The sequence below is a fragment of the Corvus kubaryi genome, unplaced genomic scaffold, assembly GCF_017639235.1.
Source record: "Corvus kubaryi isolate FWS band 111438036 unplaced genomic scaffold, C.kubaryi_AGA036_p1.0 138, whole genome shotgun sequence".
NCBI lineage: Eukaryota > Metazoa > Chordata > Aves > Passeriformes > Corvidae > Corvus > Corvus kubaryi.
This window is the reverse complement of record NW_024580672.1, coordinates 3,376,553-3,398,406: the sequence shown is the minus strand read 5'-3', so window position 1 is coordinate 3,398,406 and position 21,854 is coordinate 3,376,553. Positions and strand designations below refer to the sequence as shown.

Sequence of the window (21,854 nt, the reverse complement as noted above, 5' to 3'; positions counted from 1 at the left end):
TGTGTTTTGGTCAGACACCCACACCTATCCCATGGTGGGCCTGCATTTTACCTGGTCTTTATTTTGCTGCTGTATTTACACAAGCATTTTTTGTTGTCTTTCGTGCCCCTCCGGAGGTTCAACTCTAGATGGACTTTGGGATGGACCCCATCCTTGTATGCTCAGCTAATGTCTTTGTTCCTCCTGGCAGGAGTACTCTGTTCATTCCAGCAGGCCTCCTGCCACTTTTCCTTGTCTTCCTGCTCATAAGGATGAGCCAGCTTGGAGTAGGTGATCTTGAAAATCAACAAGCTCTCCAGAATTTCTCTTTCTAGGACTGTATTCCATATGATTTCTCCAGTTAGGTCCCCGAAGAGGCTAAAGTCTCTTCTGAATCTCAGGCTCAGATTTGTCTAGTTATTTCCTTTCAGTATTCTTAATTCCACATCTGATGGTCACTCCATCTGACATTGGCATTTCCAATCAATGCTTCCCTGTTTCTAACAGCAGAGCACCTCCTGCCTTTGGCCCCTCAATCTGTATCTACTAACAAACGATAATTAGAGCTTACAGTCTGTGAAAGGAAAAGTACAGGCAAGCAGTTTTTACATTAAACTGATTTTTTGTGATGGCCTGGGAAGGTTTGATTTCAGCAAGTATTGCGCTTAATATTTGTCCTCGGGTACATATGGTGCATAAATAAAATTATGAATAACAGAGCTGAGAAAGTACTGCTTTGGTGAACTTTACAAGCTTTATGCTCAGATATCTTTGTGTATGCAGCTTAAAATGTTTGCGTATGTTGCAGCTGTTCTGGTCTCATTACTCAATGTTTAACTTCTGTTTGTGGGAATAGTAAAATACAATGGTATTCAATTTGAATGGCATTTTTGTAGCTGAATCTTAGCATGAACTAGTCAAGCCTGCCCCTTGTTAAATGCTGAAAAGCATGCAAGAAAACAGCTGTGGTCATTAATTTCATAAATGGGTATAGTCACAGAAGTGCCATAGTAGCAGTATAAGTAAATGGTGGTTAGTTCTGTACACCTGAACTGAGAGAGGCATGCTGATCAGCTTAGTTAAGTCATTGTATAGTGGCAAACTGTAATGAGTGTTTTTAGCCTTTCTTTTTGAACTGAGTGCATCAGAATGGGAAGCTTGTTAAAGGCTGAGCCAGGGAAGTCCATATCAACTTCCTTGCCCATTCTCATCTTTCAGCCATTTGCTGGGTATCAGCTGTTCAGTTTCAGAAGTCTGACTCTTACTGTCAAGCCGGGGAGCTGTTAAAAGCTGTCATCTAGAACTTATTTTAGCTGAGCTGCTTCCTCTCCTGTCTTCCAAACTTTTCCTGAGTTTGGAAGAGGCTGCATATTGCAACTGTTTTAGATGAGGGAACCATTAATAAAACTCCCTTCTCTTATGCAGGCTTTGTTTTGTTCACCTGCACAAATACTTGCCAGAAGGAGCAGAAGCCAACTTTAACTAGGCTGATAGTGAGTACACGTGAGAGACAGATATGTTGTGAGCTGCAAGAGTTTCTGGGTGGATTTGGTTCTTGGTGACCACAAACTTGATGGTTAGAACAAATGGACTTCTTATAAATGAGTATAGTACCTGTCTGTGCATAGGCAATGAATAGTTAAGCTCTTCAGCACAAAATGGGATATAGTAGTACATAATTGAGTGAAACAATTAATGTGTTAATTGTATGCAAGCTGGCATGTTCAGCCTTCCTATTTAAACTCTGGAAACCTTGTGAGTTGCTAACAAACATTTGTGTACTTGCTTATTGGAGGTTTTTGATACCGAAGTGTGTGATGCACTGAATATTTATCTAAAGAGTTATCACTAGAAAAAGACTGCTGCATCAAGCACCCACATGGAAGTTACTGGAAGTTTAACTTGTTTTGGTGTGCTTGTTTGCTATTAAAATCATAGGGGTTTTTGTAACTTTGGTCAAGATTAATCACAAAAGAAGCTTCATGTTTCAGCCTCTGAATGGGTGATACAGGTGTCTATTTGCCCTTCAGCTAAGTCTTCAAAAGCTTTTGTTTTTACACTTGATAAGTTTTCTTCCAGGTATTGAATGTGCTCTGTGACCGCTTTCTCAAATTACTGCATAACTCTTACAAGTTTTTAGGTGAACTAACGAATTAAACTGACTAGTGTTTGGGCTACAGTAAAGATCACTTTCATGAGCCTAGCTGTCTTTGCAGCTTTTGCAGCACAATAGTTGTGCTGAATAACAGAGATGAATAAATGGGGTTTCTCTCGAACTACAGAGTAGTAGCAAAAAGGTCACTTTTTATTTAGCTTACCCTGATAATATGACAAAATAATGGATTGTGAAGGGCTAGTAATTGCCAAACCACTGGCTTAACTGTAGCAAGTAAAGTGCTCTTTGAGTCTTTGCCACACCTACAAAATTCTGTCTTTCTCAAAAAAAAAAATCAAAGGATGGGGAGTGGGAACATCAGTAAATTTTAGGTAGGTTTCAGTTAGACTTCAGTTTTTCTCTGAGGGGAAAAAAAAGTAATAACATGGCATTTCTTTAATTTTTCTTCAGTTAATGCTGGCAAAACCTGCATTCATTAGCTCTCAGACTAGATTCCACTGGCCCTTGAGCTGTCAGACCAGCTGAGTCCAGCCCACCACCCATGCATCAGGAAGGAAGGAATTTATCTTTCTGTTGATCTGATTTTTGGTTTTTTTTCCTCCTCTTCCCAGCTTGACATTTGTGATGATTGTAGTTCAAAGCTGGGGAATAGAAAGTGTTTTATCTGTCAAGTGCAAGTAAATTTCTTGCATAGCAACTTTGCTCTGACAATTTGGAGGAGGGGCTGGGGGATATAGTGAAATATCTGGCCTGTTCTCCAGTTACTCAGAGTAGTGAAATGCTAAAGATACTTTGTGACCCTGAAGTGGTCACTAACACTACAAAGCAATGTCGCAGCAGATTTTTATGTAGTTGTCTTGCACTTTTTTTGTTGCAAAGGACAAACTTTTCTGCATGTGGTTTTTTAATTATAAGCATCACCGAAATATTTAGAACTGACGTGGTTACTGTGTAGCAGTGGAGGTAATAAACTGAAGGCATTTGTAAACTTGATGGATCTAGCATCTGCTCTCAAAACTGAATGCAATTCCTTTCTCCAGAGAGATTTTCCTGTTAGCTTGCTAGATGGCCCAAACCCTTGTATTTCTGTTTAACAGTATAATGGTTGTTCAGAAAAGTGGTTCTCTTCTGTTCTGTTGCTATTAAATTTGGAGCAACTTCCTCAAATACAACAAAATGTTGGGAACAAGGAATTGCTTCTAGTTGGATCTGCAGCAGTACTGACATTTCTTTTCCTAACTACATTATTGTCACTAATACAGAAACTTCATCTCTAATATATTTATTTCACCAAGATTTCAAGACCTTTTCATTAATGTTTGTTAAACTTGTAAGGGGATTTTAACAGTTAGAAAGGGCCCTTTGATGTATTTTTCCTGCTGTGGAGTTGATTTGTCAACCTTCTTGTACTGTGACACAGTTTTGGTTTACTGTTATATGTGAAACGGATGATTTTGTGTGTTTGTATAGTGCCTGGTATGATGGAGCTCTAAAATGCTAATAAATTGCAGTGAAGAAGACAAAAAAAGCTGTTGTTTTAAAGAAGTTGAACTTTCTCATGTCTTTTTATGATTAAGTATCAAATTTAAATATTCCTTTTTAAGACCAGTTTATAGAGGCTTTGCTTCTCTGCAACTTCTGAACTAATGGTGACTAGGTTTATTCCTTTTGTATGCAAGAGGTGAACCCAGGCTTTGACCAACTTTGCCAATCACAGAACTTAAGCAGTTTTAGTCTACATATTTAAATGGCACTGGACTGTAACCTTCAAATTGCTTGCTTATATTACCTAATTTTCCCTCACGGTGTCAACAGAGAATTGAGTATAGCTCTAGCATTAAGCTACTACTGGTAAAGTCTATCCTGTCAAGCATGTGCAGAATCCACTGCGTACAGTAACAGGGCCAAACAAATCCATTGGTATAAAGAGAATTGCCACAGATTTCAGTATTATGTGAGCTAGGCTTTCCAGTAGGGACTGCAAGGGTAGGAGTAATGCTTTCATAATGTTTTAATTGCGTGAACATAGAGAAATTCAGTGTAATGTATATTAATGTTAGTCCAAAGCACTGATTTAGAAGTAGGGTTGCTTCAGCAGTGATTTGGGTGGAAATAGGTTTTAACAGATCAATGCTGACTGTAAAAGTGGCTAAGAGTAGATTCCACTCTAGATACATGGAAAATAATAATTGTTCTGAGAGAGGAATTAGGTCTGTAGAATGCATTATATGATAAAAATTCTCAAAAGAATCAGTGACAACTCAGAATTGGATTACACTACTCTTACTGGTTATGTCATTCCTTAGTAGAAGATTTTAACTACACTGGTAACACTTACTTCTATGCCATAATTTATAAGCTTTTACTACACAAAACCCCAAACCCTTAGTCTCTTCAAAGTGTATATTGTTTTTCACTATCAGTCAATAAAGAAATAGCAAATGCCATTGAAAATAGTTGCTTTTAAAGCTTTTTTATGTGAGAGTGGTTTGTTATATGGCCTTACAGTAAGCTTAAGACTTATTAAAAACTAATTTTAACAGCTGAATAAGTCTTCATCTAACTTGAACTAATGCTGAAGCAGACACAATTTGATTTTTAGTATCCTCTATCAGTTCTTTCTGCTGAGTGTCTGCTTTTTAATACTTTGCAAATTCTTTGTGGTGACTCCGCATGGAAGTGGGTCATCTTCTACATGCTGAATTCCTTTCCAACCTGGTGTAAGTGGTCATGAGCACTGAAAGCAAAATCAAGCTGGAAAATAATCACATGATATCAAGTTTCTGACACACGTTTTCAATGGTGCTGTAAATGAGTCCCTTGGAAAACAGCCTACCACATCTATATAAATTCTCTTTAATGTAACTAGATACTGTTGTAGCTAATTAAAAGATTGCATTTAACCTGTGAGCAGTGATTTACACCACGAACTTAGTGTGCACTAGAACTAACTATTAGTCAAGTAAAGTGAGGTTTATGAAAGACAAACTGTCCAGTGTGCTACAGAGGGTGGATAATTGCTATAAAATATTGCGTAGCATGTACCTTGCTGGTCAAGATACATTTGCTGTGGCAGAGCTTATTGCAAAAGATGAATGCTGTGAGTTTCTGTTGCTTCAGCCATATATTAGTGAGCACGTAAAGATAATCTTAATATATTAAAACATAGTGATAAATACTACTTTTATCAATAAAGGAATTCTACATGAGTGTTTTTTTTTTCTTTGTCATGCTTATAAATTCTGTTTTTCTACAGAGAACCGTTCCTGCCATGAACTTAGGGGAAAAACAAAAAAAATCTGTTCTCTGGAACCACTGATGCTCTAGGTGGGAGCTGGTAAGGGCAGTGGTGCCACTATTTCTGTGGAAAAGGGAAAATCAGTGTTGAACAGTCTGGTATTCAGAAGTCAGTACAAGCATATAACAACTGGAAGATCCTAAAATTCAGGGCCCAGTAGCCATCCTACATTTTCCATTGTGGCATATTAAAATGCCTCATTTAGGTAACAATACCTGTTAAATCAGCAGTGTTTTCGTAAAGTAACATGGGTTATAAAAGGTAACAACAGATTTTGTAGTTAACTAAATGGCAAGGTGAAATTAAGGCACTTGTATTGGACATCTGCCTTGTAGCTCATGTAGTCAGTTACTACTTGAGTAAATTTCAGATGCAGAATCATAGAGAAAGAAACTGCTCTACTGTTCTACGTTTGAAAGTTACCCAAGAAGTAGCAGAGAATACATTATTTTGTCTTTGCTTTTATTCAGCTTCTTGAATATCTGTGCAAACATGTGGATAAGTGGAATACTAACTTATTATTGTTACACAGATCACAACATAAGCTAGTTTGCCCTTCCGATGAAGGGAAAAACAGACTGGGGAGAAAGTCAGTTATTACCTATGTGTAGCTATAGCTTGGGTTGATTTAGAGACACTGCAGTACAGTATTTATCTGTATCAGAATCACAGATTCTCATAGGCAGCCCTGCTGTGTCTGGAGCCAAATCTGCCTTCCATTTGATATAATCTATGAACTTCCTATGGTGAGACCCCTTGCTACTACTTGACTACCAACAAGGCCAAAAAGCCTCAAGATTAGTGAATTTTCTGGATGTTTCTACTTGACTTAACAGTTGAAATGCTGGAAGGACAGGATACAGCTCAATTACCTGGGTCAGGATGGAGATTCTTATCCGCCAAAACCCTCTCCAACATGGAGATATTAGCAGATTGTCAAAGATGGTGTAAATCTAGCTGCAGAATCACGGTGTTCAGTTTCTTGTTTTTTAGGCATCTGAATAATGAGAAAACTTGGCTCCAAAAGCATGTTTTCTTTTAATACAGTGCTAATATGTGTATACACCTGCAGCAGGATTTATGTTAAGAGGTGCTCTGAAACTTGTGACCACAGATCTGTGTACGTGGAAATGAACTGGAAGAGCTTTTGGAGTCTGCATGCTGTTTGGTATGTGGTGTTGTCTTTAAATTTTCTTGTAAGGTAAAGGTAGCTACTTGCAGCTGTCAGTCTCATTGGTAGACTACAGTTGCTGTATCTTATTTTTCCTGGTGAGTTTTGTAAATGCCCAAGGGCCAGAGATGACTTATATGAATTATGTTATTTGACTGAAGTAGAGTTGTCCTAAGTGTCCTAAAGTAATTTTAACTTGAAGTACTGGTCTTGAAAAAGAAACTCTTCTCTTAATAAAAGAACTCATTTCCAAATTATAATAGTTCTGTAAAAAGTCTCACATAATGAGTATGTGTTTGTTTCCCATGTGTTAAGTTAATCCTGTAATTAGCCAAACCATCCAGGCCTTAGCTCTGTACTGGTAAAGGAGTTGATAGGTACTAGCAGCATGAATAAGTCTTTTGGTATCCAAATGATGTTGCTTTCTATTTTTCATATGGTTCTTGTTTTATAGTTCTGTATTTTGTGAACAGCAGGATTTCCTTAGCCTTAAGCCAGTTAAATGTTTCTTAATCACCAATGTAGACAGGTAGGTCAGTTTGCTGCTGTTGGGGACCAGATGGCTGGTGTGTTCTAATTTGCTTGCCAGATGACTTTGAAATTGTACCTTGCTATGGCTGGAATGCAGTCTCCAGGGCAATTATGAGAAAACCAGGAGTCACTATGCAGCTTCCATGCTGGCTGAAAGGACAAATGGATGATAGGCTCTGATTCAGCAGTCTCCTTAGCGTTCTGCCTGGCTTCAAGGAGGAGTCATGACTGATTCACTGATGGTATATGTGCATTGTTCACTTGGTGTAAACTAAAAGCAGGAGGAGAATTTAGCTGCACATTTCTTTGGAGTTTTTTCCATCTCTAATTGCATTGGCTTATTCCTCTACAGAGAAGTAGAAAACTCTAAAAGCTTCTTAAACCAGTGGTAAACTCACTAATTGCAAGTGACATATCAATCCCATTTATAATTCAAAGCAAGATGAGTAGAATGATGAAGAAATTGGGAATTTGCTTTGTTAAATGCTTCTGAGAGCATTTGAAGGAAAAACAAAAGTTTGTGCTTTAAAAAAAGGTTGTAGCTTAAGACTGACTTTTGCAGGCTTATTGAATGAGAAGGATGAAATTGTGAGGAGTGACCTGTAAACCTGTTCACTTTGATTTTTTTTAAAAACACTTCAACATTGCTTGACTTTCCTATTCAGAGTTTGCAAAAATCATGTGTTTACTGGAAGCTGTTTGCATGTGTTAATTTTTGAGTGACTTGTAAATTTAGATGAGACAAAGTAATTTCATGATGTACCCCAAAGCTGTTTAACTTGTCTGACAAAGTTTGATGCTAGGCTGCCATGCCAGGATGTACACAATCCTGTTTTGATATATTTGTTGTGGGGTATGCCCAGCCCCTGCCCTGGAGGGATGTCAGCTGAGATAAGGAGATTGTGTAATTGCCCAGCAGGACTCCCTGGAAAGGCAACCACTTCTTTGGTCACTTCGAGAAAAGACAGACCCACAATCCTTCAGGAGACCCTATGCAGATCCTTTGTAACCCACTGGCCTTTACCCATCCCCTGTATCCCTATAAAAGCTAGCCCTGTGCTCCTGTGAGACGCAGATGCTCGCTCGTAGCTCCCCGTCGCTGGAGTACGGATAATAAAGCTGCCTCGTGCGGAACCAGCTACTCAAGCCTCTCGTCTCTCTCTGGTCTGGCTTGGCCTGGAGGCTGCCCTGCAGAGCTGAGCTGAAATCACGAGCTGACAATCACTAAAGAGCTGACAGCTTCTGCACGGGCCCTCCTAGGCAGCAGCTGAGGGAAGACACTGGGCCTTGGGAAGGCAATTCCTTTCCGGACCATCTCTCCGGACTGGTCACAGCTTCCTGGGTCAGAGCCACTGACCCCCTCACCAGCTGTAATAATTTACCACATAGATTATGGCAGCTAAGGGTTAGGCCATGATAAACATTCACTCCAACATCTGTATTTCTAAAAGAGCTGAGCAAAATAGATTGGAATACCAACAACTGCATCTTCTTGATAGTGTAAGTAAAGACAGCATGGGTGGCAATCAAATTACTGTGACTGACAAGAACAAAGGTAAACAGCCAAGTCCTGTTCTGCTTCTCTTTCCTGCCAGAGGTTCTTCCTGAAAACTTCCAGTGTAATTGTGAAACCAGTCATCAGAGCCCAAAAGGAAAACTGAACAACTGTAAAGTAGTTACTGAGCCCTTGCCACTTCTGAAGCCACTGAGACAAACCAGTCTCTGAATCAGTGTGGGATAATGGACCTGCTTTCTAGGCCTTCAGTGGACAAGCCTTGTCCAAGGGGTGAACTCTGAAAGGTATAGGATTTACAACTGGGTATCATTAATTTCAGTCATCATTTTCCTTTTGTTGTGTGCAAGTAACACCCCTCAGTATGGAACCTTAACTAAAAATTCTTTCCTGAAGATTTAATTCTTTCTGCCCATGTTGTATTTTTCAGTCTTGACTGAAACGTATGTCATCTGTGCCAGCAGGGAATAAGCATAAATTTGGTGTAACTTTGGCTCACTTCTAGCTCAACTTGCATTTTTCCTAGTTGTGAGATCTGGGCCAGTGTTACTTTGTTAAAGTGCAGAATGTGTGGAAAGCCCTGGTAATTCTGTTTTGAGATGCATTCTAGATGTAGCTGTGCGATGTAGAGACTGTTGTCACTGTAGAATTAAAGCAAATACTTAAGTTTATTTTTTCAGGACAGACATCTAAAGAAGTTGCAGGGAACTTGATGGCACTCAACTGGTGAATAAGACATTTTTGATGTGAGATTTAATGTTCCTACTGTTGTGTCACAATCCTTCCTGAAAGCTTGCAAAACATGGAAGAATGCATAAACCAGGGAGTGGATTTTTATTGAGTTGTCCTGTGGTAAAGTTGCTTTTACAGCATACAGACCTAGGTCACTTTGTGTGGCACTTGGGTTTGTCAAGCAAAACTCATACTGCAGCTTATTTCTTGGGGGAAATGTGGGGGTCTGCTGGTGTAACAGCCAGGGCTGTTACGTGTTCACTGGATGATGATGAGGGAATATTTTTAGGCTCCTTGCTAAAATGACAGATGTTTTAAATTAAGCTTCTGGAACATTGCAAGAACTAATTCTTCTAAGGTCATCTTCCCTTTTAACAGGGGAAATCATATAAGCTGTGAGGAAAATGTCACTTCCAGCATTTGGCAAATTGTCAAACTGGTATTGTCAACACAGGCATTCAGAAGAATCTTTGTGTAAAAAAAAAAAAAAAAAAAGACCCTTAAACAATAAACTTTGGATTCCCATCTTAATTATTTGTGTTTTATTTGATATGATACGTTCAGGTTTTACTTTCAAACTGCAGAAGTAAAAAGGGCTAGATATTATTGAATGCTTGTCTGTTTAAACATACTCTTATAGAATTACAGAAGCTGAAATTATTTCTCCTTCTCACTGAACAGCTGTTGTTTGCTATATCCAGCAGGCTAAGAAGGTGGTGGGCAAGGGACATTTTCTTGTTTTTCCTGCAGTAGAAGCAGACGTGACAAAAAACTGCAAAACTTGTTATAAGGAATAAACTTTTCCTGATGGAAACGTTTTCTTCCTTCTTCTCCAAGGAGAAAATTCTCCACATTAGAAAGCTTAAAGCATGTACTGGTCTTCTACTAACCAGTGGCAAATAGGACTTGCAGGAGACTTACAAACAAGGTTAAAGACCAAAAGCAGCAGGAAACATCAATCTCTTCTTCCTGCTTATAGCTAAATTCCTAGAAAGGCTTTCAGTGGCCATATATGCCCTCTGACTTGTGTGTGTCCCATTTCCTTTAAATTTCTTGACTTGGCTGCCTCTTGTTCCCTGCTTTTTTGAGCAGGGAGCAAGAAGGAAAATAGCTCACTCTTTATTCAACTGATTTGTCTCTAATCTCCAAAGAGTTTGGAAATTATTATGGATGGGTAACTAGGAAACTGTCTTGGTAAGGTTTGCTTGAGATCTCCCCTTACTCTATAATGTGCAGTGTTGAAATTAGGGTTATTTTAGTGTGTTAGGGCAGTTTCTTTGGAACCATGACTAATTGCCACTCCAACATTGTGTAATAGCAGGAGCTTCTATATCACTGTCACTTCCCAGTTAGTTAAGGAAAGATCATCTTAGTAGGTAAGAATATCTGAAACCCAAGTAGGAATCCTGTTGTTTTTTCTACATCTGTACTGTGGGCTAGAAATAAAATGTGCTTCTCAGATGATTGTTTTATATTAGCATGACGCTGGACAAGCTGCCTGTCTGAAATAAGGAATGTGTAGATACTACGTCTTCAAGAAAAAAGCCCCCTCATTTTCTTGGTATTGGATTGTGGGGAGGGTAGTTGTTACCTTGTGTTACGCTGCAGTGTGTCCAAAAATTGTTTAGGCCATGTAGAGTTCAAGCTGAAGAAACAGGATCTTGTGAAAACTAAGTGGGAAACAAAGCAACAAAAACCCCTAACCACAAAGCTCGAAGGGCAAACCCACTAAACTTTTTTGAGGATGTATATTTTTACTCATGAATGTGTCTTCATGTTTTGAGACTTGGCCTGTTAAATGTTATATGGAGTCCATTTGTTCTTTACATGCCATTTCTATACCTTGGCCACAACTGCGAACGGCAACAACTGGAAAGGTTAAATAACAGCTATGGCAACAAGGTTTTATATTTAAACAGATTCAGGAAGTGCATTCTGTGTTGGTGCTTAAAATAGGGTTGAAAGTCCTTTTTGCTAGACAAGTAGTGCACCTTTTTAATTGAGGCATCATAGAAGCTGCTTGAAATCTTGTGTCCTGTCTGTGTGGTATGTAGTGCTGAGGATATGAATAGACTTGGAAGAGAAATGTCATTGGAGTTCAGGGCAGTTTTTTGAGATTAAAAATCTCCAGTGTAGGCTTTATTTTTTTGCATTCTTTAAAGATTTACTCTTTTCGCTATACTGAATTATATGCAGATTGGTACAGCTGCAAGAAAATAAATCTTGAAGGCATGGTTCTTGTAAATAAAGTATTGCTCTTCATTTCTACCTGCTGCCAGTCTTTTGTCTAATGGTGTATAGTCCAGAGTTACTGGGAATTACTCAATTTTTTGTGTTGTTTTGATCATGCACGTATCCATGCAAACTTGCGAGAAATATAAAGAATGTATTTCATGAGTGCAATGGAAATAATTAGAACAAAGCAGCCATACTCTGTCATGGGTTGTGAGATACATTTAGGATTGTGCTCCTGAGGCATTGCCATGAAGTTCAGGAGTCAAAGCAACACTGCAGTGCTGTGCATTAGGAGGGTGCATGAGTGTTGGCAAACCTACTGTGAACGCAAGAGACAGAAACCTACCATAAAATTCCAGATCTTTAACTTTTTTTGCTCTTCCTTTCATTACTTTGAAGTATCTGTGTGACTAATTGCGAGTGTAGTACTAACAGATTTAAAAAAAAAAAAAAAAAGAAGTAGGCTAGGCTGAATCTGTTTGAAGCAAATAAAATACTCAGGCCAATGTACTTCTGTGAAGTTCTTCTGAAAAGGAGCAGACCAGGGTGAGACAGTTTTTGGCAAGCAGCAAAAATTTGCAAGGAAGCAGTGGTTCTGGAAGGCTGTACAGCATTAGAATTGGCAAGTGCTGTGCATACTGACACACTACATCTTCTGTCCAAAGCCAGTGAATCTCTTAAGCACCAGCTGATCAGGGATTTTCAGGGCTATCTTGTCTAGCTTGAGCAGGTCTGGCAGTTCTTAACACAAAGTAGTGTCTGGTTTAAAGACCTTCTGCTTTGTGATGCCTTTCTGAATAGCTTATTCAGCTGGAAAATACAGCGAACAAAGGAGCTGGAAATATTTTGTCAAGTTGGTGATCTCACAGTTCAGAGAGTCAGCTACCAATTATAAAGACTTCTATTGTGTAACACAAGAGCTAGTGTATAGAAAACTCCAGATCTTACTCTGTCTTTATTACCCTCTGCATAATTATTTTTTTGCCTAAAGGATGGTGTGGATGTGGGGTGTACTCTCAGTCATTAACTACATTTTTTCTAATAGACTAAGTTGATAGCAAAAGGAGGGTAATTTTTTTTAGCTTTGAACTTGATTTCTGACTTGTGGGGATTAGAACGGAGGGAAACCTTCAGAGTTCAGTGATTTAAGTTTTTACAACTAAGTGCAGGAAAAGTATAGTATTGTTTCTGTGGAGAGTAGGAAGAGGGTAAAGTGTCCTTGTGTGTCACCATTTAATTAGTAGAGATGTTGATTGGAAACAACTTAAAATTTCTAAAGCATTAAGTTAACCCCAGTATATAGGGGTCTCAAAAGTAGACACAGCAACAAGAACCTGGTGAAAGGAGCTGTCATTAGTGCAAAGCATTTTTGTTGTTATTTCTCTGTTTGCTTTTATCTGGCCTTTACATTGAAATTTTGTTTCTTAAGTATGTCTTTTTTTCTCCTGCAGGTTGGAAAAGAGACTGTGCAGACAACAGAAGACCAGATCTTGAAAAGGGATATGCCACCAGCATTTATCAAGTAAACTAATTTTATTGTAAATCTTGTATTGTGGGTACAGGAAACCTGTTCAATGTCAGGAACAACCTCTGGCAGCAGGGATTTGTCGTGTTACATTCTGTATCTCTGAGTATATACATATGGTATTTTTTCCTCTAAAAATAATAAAGAAATCAGAGTAATAATGGTACTTAGGTGTGTGTTGCTGTAGGTGTGCCTAACAGTGTCAGAGACAATGTGGTGTCTCAATCTTTTTCTGTTCATTTGGCTGATGGAAAAATGTGAATTTGTCAGTATAGGCAGCCGATAGCGTTACTGCCTGGAAACCTAAGGCACGTGAAGAGCTGCGACTTACTGCAGACAGTGCAGTAGAGACAGTAAGTCCGCTTACAGCAGGCATTCTTAATTCTGTGTCTTGGTGTAAAGGACAACTGACTTTCTCCTTCTGTTGTCTTAAGTCTTAAAAATGATACATCCCACCTTGCTGTGGAATTCTCAAGCTCCTTATTGCCACCTGACAGACTTCTATTGAAGTGACTTTCCTCTGCGCTCTACTGCCTATGGTAACCTCTTTGTTAGTGTTGTCCAGTGTATATGCAATTACTGAATATTTTACTGTTATTTCCAAACACCAAACAAGCAGACAGTAAAAACAATAAAACATTGAGACAACTGGGAAAATAGTAAAAGGAGGAAGAGAGGTGATGTCTAAAGAGAAAATTTATAGTAGGCAGTGAAGATGGATTTAGTTTATTGCATTGTAGGTTGACAAAATGAATAATTAAAATAATGCTTAGGACCAGTTGGTATTAGCATATGAGTTCAGGAATGAAATAGCTGAATTATTAGTGAAGTAGTCTGCCACTTGAGTATGTCAATCAAAGTGATGCTACAACCTGAGAAACTTTCTAGGGAACTCTGGGGAACAGGACATGTAGAGGGCTGATGTCCTTTTGGGGCAAATGATTAGAAATTCTGTATTAGAGAAGAGAGACACCCCACCTATCTATGGTGTGCTTTGGGTGAATTGACCGTGTTTCTGTGGAGGGAAATTCTCCCTTATAAATCTGTTGGTATTCTTAGAAATACCACAAACAGGGGAAAGGGTAGTCCATGTGATACAGTACACACTGATTTCTAAACTTGGCACAGTCTAGAGACTTTTAAGAAAGTGAAGTAGCTGCAGGGTAATTAGAAAGATTTTTGTATAAAAAAAGAGAAAATTCAAAGTGGAAGAGTATATGGTTAACCATGACAATGGGAGGAGGAAATCAGTAGGACTGTGGAGCTCTTTATTGGGGGTGTGCTTTTCACCATGTTAATAAATGCTCTGGAGACAAGGCTGACTTGTGAGGCAAAAGTATTCATGAGTGACCCCATGTTTTATGCAGGCCAGAGAGGTTAATGGATGACTCTGGGAAATTACAGTACCTTATTAATTGAAGTGACTTGATGTTAACTGTGGATTAAATTATTTTTAAGTACCTGAAATTATGCACACTTGGGAGAGCAGCAGGTCTAATGTCAGATAGGATGATTGAACCGACCATTTCCAGTAGTGAGCAAGGTCTTGGAGCTGTTATACATTGGTGAGAGCATCCTTACCTGGTCATAATGGTCAAAACGTAAATAAAGTATTAGGTTTACCGTCACAGAATGAGAGATCTAAATGTCACGGTATGTTTTTCTTCCACAGCTTGAATACTGCATGTACTGGTAGTCACACAATTTTAGAAAGGCTGTAGTAGTGCTGGAAAAAGCTCTTAAAAGGGCTTGGAGAACAAAAGCATGGAATTACTTCCGTATGAGGCAAAGCTGAGTAGACCAGAACTCCTTAGCATGGGAAAAGTGACAGAGGGGATTGAGGCCCTGACAATATCTAAGGAGGTATGAATTGCATGGAGAAGATGAAAACTTGTATTTTTTCCTGTGCAGAACTTCATAGGGGAATTACTTTAAGCTAGCAGTTTGTAAGCCAGCAGTAGGGAAGATTCTTTGTACAGCTAGTTGTGTACTGTTAAAACTCCTTATGTGGGTTTGGAGGTTAATAGCTAAGTACTTAGAGGAGTCCATTGTGGGTTATCAAATAGACAAACTGCAGGAAGTCCCAAGAACTGAAAATAGTTGAAGGATGGGAGAGTGCCTAGAGGAACTATGATAAATGCTTATCCTGTTCTTAACCTTCCTTAGGCTTTTACTTGCAGCTACTTTTGGAGACAGGATACTGAGCTAAATGGGCCTTTGATACAATCCACTACAGTATTTATCATGCTGTGTTCCTGCTGTGTGATCTTGTGTGGCTGTAGAGGAGTTCGATTTTTTTGAGGGCAGTGTTTGTTTAATGCAATAAGATCAAAGCTTTTTTCTTGCTTCTTAATTAACTGTATGCAAACATGTACTTTTGATTGTGCTAATTTTCTAGGATGTGGGGAATTTTTAGTTAATTTCCAGCTTCTTGTTCACCTAGACAAGTAAGGGATTAAGGAGAGGGATTTTTTTAAATTGCTGTACTGTATTCAGCCTTTGATCAAAATGTAGCAAACTGTGCAAGACTTCAGTAATTAAATTACTGTAGAAATGTGATACAAGCACTGCTGAACAGTACCACTTTATGCTGGGTGCAAGAACTTTTTCTGCAGCAATTCACGACTGTGTGAACAATGGTATAATGTAAAAAGGGAACCAAAGCTATCTGTTGTAGTAATGATGCCCACTTCACATAGTACTTACTATTCTAGATGCAGTAACATGAGCTAGGAATGTCCAATGGCTTTTATGAATGATAACATGTTTCATTTGTAGGTTTTTTGTTAATCTCGAGTTTATATCAAAATGAATTAGTACATGTTAACAGTTTCTTGTTAACATGGGGAGTATATTGTCACGGGTATCTTGGTTATGGGGACAAGCGATAGTCGCAGGTGAGCTGCAAAGGGAGCCTTACCTTTTACTGCTGTAAAGGACAGAATTTAGATGCAAGAATTGAAACAGATGAAGGTCTTTTTTTGGTTTTGTTTTCCTGAGAAGGAGATTTTGTTTCTAAAGCATTAATTCAGGAACTGGCATTCATTTTTAAGGGAGTGCTCCAGCAGAATTTGTACTGGCACATGGACGATGGGTAAGAAGCAGTACACGTGTACTAGCACTGCATTCCCTGTTTGTCTTTCCTCCATTCAAAAGGTTCACCAGTCTTGGAGGATGGAGAGAAGATCTGTTTATTCTTTTGAAAGACCTGATACTGGCATTGAGGGTTTATAAGGAATATATATTATGGTAATCTGTAAAGCTTTTCAGTAGGAGTGTGATTGTGCAGCAAAATAACTTGCTGGCTGCTGAAAAGCTATCATGCATCCCTTCACTTGCTACTGACATAAACCACATTGGAACTGTTGACTTAGAGTTAAAAAATGCTGAGTTCTTTATCTTAATTGTCTTAATCACCAGGGAGTATGAGTAATGCATATAATTTACATCAGATGTTTTGCAATATGTTCCTATTACTTGTTAAGCTTCTCTTGTAAAGAAGGGAAAAACTGCAGTCTCTAGGCAAAGAACAGCGTTACACTATTTGTTTACACTGAGAATAAAAATTTATGTTTAACTTGCGTGCACAAGCTCATGTAACAAATCAAGCAATAATGCTGTTCTGTGTTAACATTTTTTGGTAGCCAAGCTGTAGCTGCATTGCTGGTACCTGTATTAACAAATCACTGTTAATGTAAAATATTTACTTTTTACTTTATGTTTCTGAACTGCAAGTAATCTAAACTGTAGTGGTTAAACTGGAAAACAAACTCTGGGAAAAGCAGAGGTCAATCCTTAAACCTAAAACCTAAAATGATAGTTTAGCATAAGCTACTTTTTTTTTCCTCATGTTTTGTAAGGAATACATTTAACAGTGATGAAGTGATTGACTACCTAAAGTAGTATGGTTAGGAATACTGTGACCAGTGTCTTCCCCACAAAGAATCTGGCTGATGTTAAGACAGCTTTATTGTAATCGTGCCTCAAAAATAAATATACCTTTTTTTTATAAAGATATGTTGTTGGTTTTTTTATGTTGCAATATAATACAGAAATTAGAAACTTCACCATAGCAATGAACTTCTATTTGAAGCTTCTGAACGTGTTTGATTCCTGTGATAGAACAAGTGGTTCATTGCATTTTTAGGGGTTTTTGGTTGTTTGTGTTGTTGTTTTGGTTGGGTTTTTTTAATGGAAGTAAATTAATACCTTTTTTTCCTAATCTTTTGCTTCCTAGCATGTGTGCTTTGCAGGGGATGAAGTGTGTCTGATTTTCAGACACCACTGTGCTTTCCTTGTGCACAGCTTATACTCCTGAAGTATTTTAAGTGCATTGGGAAGTTTATCCAAAATAGGCGTTATACTAGTGAAATTCAAATTTACCTTTAAGAGGTTCAACCCTAAAAACTATAAAAGAAAACTTTGAATCTTTAGAAACACTATTTTCACTAATTATGGTGACTTCTGGTGTAATACACATTTATGTTAATTCTTTTCTTAACAAATGAAAAATCCAGCCTTGAGATAATTATTAGTATTAAACAGATACCCATGAAATTAAACTGTAGGAAATTAAGTATTTCTGAGCCTATAGCTCTGAGCTGCTGAATAGGTGATTTGTTTAATCCCTTTCTTGGCAGAGTGAAAAGAATAAACGTGAGAAGCAAGCACGGAAATCTAATTTAGTGAAGTCAGTTGACTTTGATAATACAGCTGAGTGCATTGCATAGTAATGAGCAGACCCTTTCCACTTTCTGCCTTGAAGTCCTTCTGCATTTCTTGCTCAGTTATGAGTTCCCACCATCTGATACGCTGAGCAGATGTCTCAGAAAAAGAGCAGGTTATGATAATGCAGCTGGTCCAATTTGATCTACTCTAGGGAGCTATTAGCTGAAAACTTTACTTTCTGGACAAAAGTGTTTTCCTGTAATGGGTGTCTTATTTCTACTGGTTAAATTGAGATGTAACCATTAAGTTCTAATATTTGTGTTAGCAAAGAATATGGAGGGGAAAAATGGGTTAACCGTAACTTTCCAAAAGTACTTAACTAAAAGATGATAAGAGAGTGTATCCAAGTGTTCAGTAGAAAATGGGCTATGTGACAAGCATGCAGAAATGATGGTAAGAGGTAGCATTGTTGTAATAAAAGTGTTCAATGTTTGTTGGATCCTCATGTTATTGAATGAACACCTGGCACTCACGTGCGCAGAGCCTGTGTATTACACTACACTTAAAGGAAATGGGAGACAGTGGAGGAAAGTCACAGTGTAGTCAGTAACTACAGTCATGAGTAGCATAGCTAACATGAAAGGGAAGTCTGAATTTTGTATTTTGCAAAGTTGTCACAAGGTAATTTAAAGAGAACAAAACCAAAACATTTTCAGTCTTCCAATTTTTGATATTTTAAAATTGTTAAATGGTTTGATGGAACCTAATTTCAGAGCTCATTTTCTTCTTGGAAGTACCTTTTGTGTTACTGTAGTTACATACTGTAATGTCTTGCTAAACCTTTCTGCTTTTATGTCTGGCATTGCAAGCTGCATTTGAACATTGTACCTTACCACTACATTTTGTGGTTATTTTAAATGCTCTTTCTAAGAATGTTAACATTCTGAAGACCTGGACTACAGCTTCAAAGAGTAGGGCACGGTGTCTTGGTTTTCTTAAAACTGTGTTATTTTGTCTTAATGTGTAGCTGTCATTTAATATTTATTAATGGCGACTGCTACTTGAATAACAATGCCTATACAAGGCTGATAAAAGTTAACAGTTACTTTGATTGTGAAGTCCTAAAAGAATAATTGTTTTGTTCCCTGTCCTTGAAGGCTGTTAAGGTATTTTGCTGGGTTGGGAGCTCTCCTTAGTGACACTGTACTGTGTGCTCTATAAGGGGTACATTAAACATGGGAAGATTGTGTGACCTGTGAAAAACTGGGTTGTATGGTTGCTGGTGACTTCCTTGTTAGAATAAATACAATAAATACTCTTGCCTTTTAAACTTAAAGGTGCAGAATGATCAGTTTGCTTGCGATGCTTCAGGTGGTAAAGTTAAAAATAAATCCAACATTTCCTCAAGTCCGTTGTCATACTGACAGAAGCTAATCAGCAAGTGTTGTCTGCTGGCTTTCCACAGAGTGGAGAACGCCTGCACCAAACTTGTTCGGGCAGCCCAGATGCTGCAGGCAGATCCTTATTCAGTGCCAGCTCGTGACTATCTCATTGATGGATCAAGAGGAATCCTTTCTGGAACATCAGACTTGCTCCTGACATTCGATGAAGCGGAGGTAGGAATCCCAGCATGACTGACATAGGTGCCTGCACAACAGTTATAAGTTAAAATGTCCCCCTAAATAGATGAGCTGAACCGAACTGTTGAATAGATTAATGAGGGTTTGACCATTTTAGCTTGATTGGAAGCATATTTTGCATTTCTTTCTGTCAGAAGGAGCTTAGACTTGTTGCTCTGTTTTGTTAGGAGCATTTTTGCATGACATAATGTTTAGGTGTTGCCTGTGATTATTGCTCAAAAAGGCCAGATCTCATCAGCTGTCTGATATCTTCCTGATGCTTTTCTGTATTTCCTTCACCACACCCATTACTGATCCTTATATTTTCTGTATCCCTTCACTGAAAAGCCCCTAGGCCACTTTCTAAGTGTTTGTCTGGCTCATTAGCTCAGGTAATTTAATTGGCCTTGGGGCACGAGAGGTAATACAAATTTGGACTGGCTGGCTGGTCAGGCAGAAGATGTATTCTGATAAATCTAGCAGTTGCTACGTTTTGGCTTCTGCACAAGCCAAAAACTGACTCAGAAGTGCTTTTTCTCCATCCTCATATGTACAAAAAACCCCCATAGTTGCAAGGAAGCTTAAATGTCTTATATTTGAAAATTTTTTTTTGTTACGAATCATAGTTTTGATGCTCTTTCTGGGCATGTGGAGTCTTGCTCATTTCTAGATAAGAAGTATCGTGCTACAATGAAGAGATAAAGCTCATGCTGTTAGAAACGCTGATGTTAATCCTAATTTTGCAACAATCTGTTAACCTATGGAATTGTCTTGCTCTTCTTGTTGTTGTGAGTGGTCTAACATTGTATTCTTGTCTAATTTAATCAGCTCATGGCACTGTTAGCATGTTCCTCTGAAAGGAAGAGAATGCCATGAGATTTCTCTGTGGCAGTTCTGATTCTCATTATTTTAAATGTTTTTTAATAGAAGTGTTACAGGACTTTCAAGGAAGTTAATAGCTTTTAATCTCTGTTTCTAGTGTTTAGGAAATGAATTGACTTTTGTGAAGTTAATGCTTTGTGGAACTCACCTGACAACTCCTTGTTAACCAAAAGAAAGACATTAGTCAGGAATGATTGACTTTTCACAAGTACTTAAGTTGGCATGTGTCTGTCCTGTGTTTCAATATAAACTAACATTGGGACAAACTGAAATGAGTTTCTGAGGAAGCTTTGATCTGTTCCAGGTCCTGAGGACTGCATGTGGTTGCTACATATTAAATATTAATTAACTTGCTCTTTGATAAGAATTTTATGTAGTGATGTCAGAAGTTATGTGGTTCAGGAGGTTAGAAGATGTACTGACAGAATTATTTTGGAATCAAATGTGAACTGAAAAAGTTAAGCTGAGGCAGAGGTCCAGAGGTAAATTAAGTACAGCCTTCACAGATTTTTCTGGAAAGTTTGAGGTGTTGGATCTGTCTTCTCTGCTGGAATGCTGAGTAATGCTTTATCCATATGTAAAGCTGTATGGTGAATGATACTTCCTCTGAAAGCTTGAAGTCTGCTTTTTATGTAGTTTTGCTTTGTGATTTAAGTTAAATATTTTAATTTATGAAATTGCAATAAAAACTTCAAGCATGACAGCATACATAGATGAAGTTCTTTCTAACCTATTTTCTCAATGTTAGCCTTCATTTACCTTACAAAGTGAAAACATTGGAAGGAGGATTTTGCATTTCTGAGTAGTGGAAAGCTGATTAAATATTGGCTTGTCATTATGGAACTTGACTCATGGCATTTTGGGTAATTTACACAGTATCTCAGCCCTTTGTGATTGCCCATTTGTCATGTTAGCAAATGCTGTAACTAAACTGTTCTAATAACAGGTTTGCATTTCTAATTCAAGTGTAACTTAGCTTTACCTAAGGAATAATGGCATGTTCCTCTTTTAGGTCCGTAAAATCATCCGTGTCTGCAAAGGAATATTGGAATATCTCACTGTGGCAGAAGTGGTAGAGACAATGGAGGATTTGGTGACTTACACGAAGAATTTAGGGCCAGGTTTGGTTTACTCCAGTCTTTCATAAGTATACTAAGTGTAGTCTTTTCCACTACTTTGTTTTCCCTCCAACACCTTCCTCACCCAAGTTTTTGAATGTTGGGACAATGGTAAAGCAGTTGCTTTGGAAGTTTCTCTTGGAAAGACTGACTCTGTGTGTTTCATAGTCTCTTCTAAGAAGGCAGATGATGTTGGTAAATTATATGTGCTACATGGATGATATGTACTATACTTTTCCTATACTGTGAAGGAAGTAAGTATGCATTAGTAAGGATAAAACAAAAAAAAATGAAAAAGCTGTGTAACTAAGCACTCACAGATGTAAAATCCATTAAGCTGATAAAATGTCTGTACTGGCTGAGATAGATAGCCCAGTAGGAATTTCTTGGAATAGTATAATCTATATGTCATATATTAACATCTTAATGAGGTTGCAGAAATAGCTGTCTTGAAGTATAATACAAAA

The 21,854-nt window shown here is 38.1% G+C and overlaps 1 protein-coding gene across 3 annotated transcripts in view; it reads left to right on the top strand.

The window, feature by feature from the left end:
* VCL (vinculin) overlaps positions 1-21,854 on the top strand; it is a 60,361-nt gene that overhangs the window by 9,374 nt on the left and 29,133 nt on the right. For all 3 annotated transcript variants that reach the window (XM_042018633.1, XM_042018634.1, XM_042018635.1), the window contains exons 2-4: positions 13,027-13,097; positions 19,234-19,384; positions 21,282-21,390. In XM_042018633.1, the coding sequence (XP_041874567.1) occupies positions 13,027-13,097; positions 19,234-19,384; positions 21,282-21,390 (331 nt within the window). The remainder of the gene's footprint in view (positions 1-13,026; positions 13,098-19,233; positions 19,385-21,281; positions 21,391-21,854) is intronic.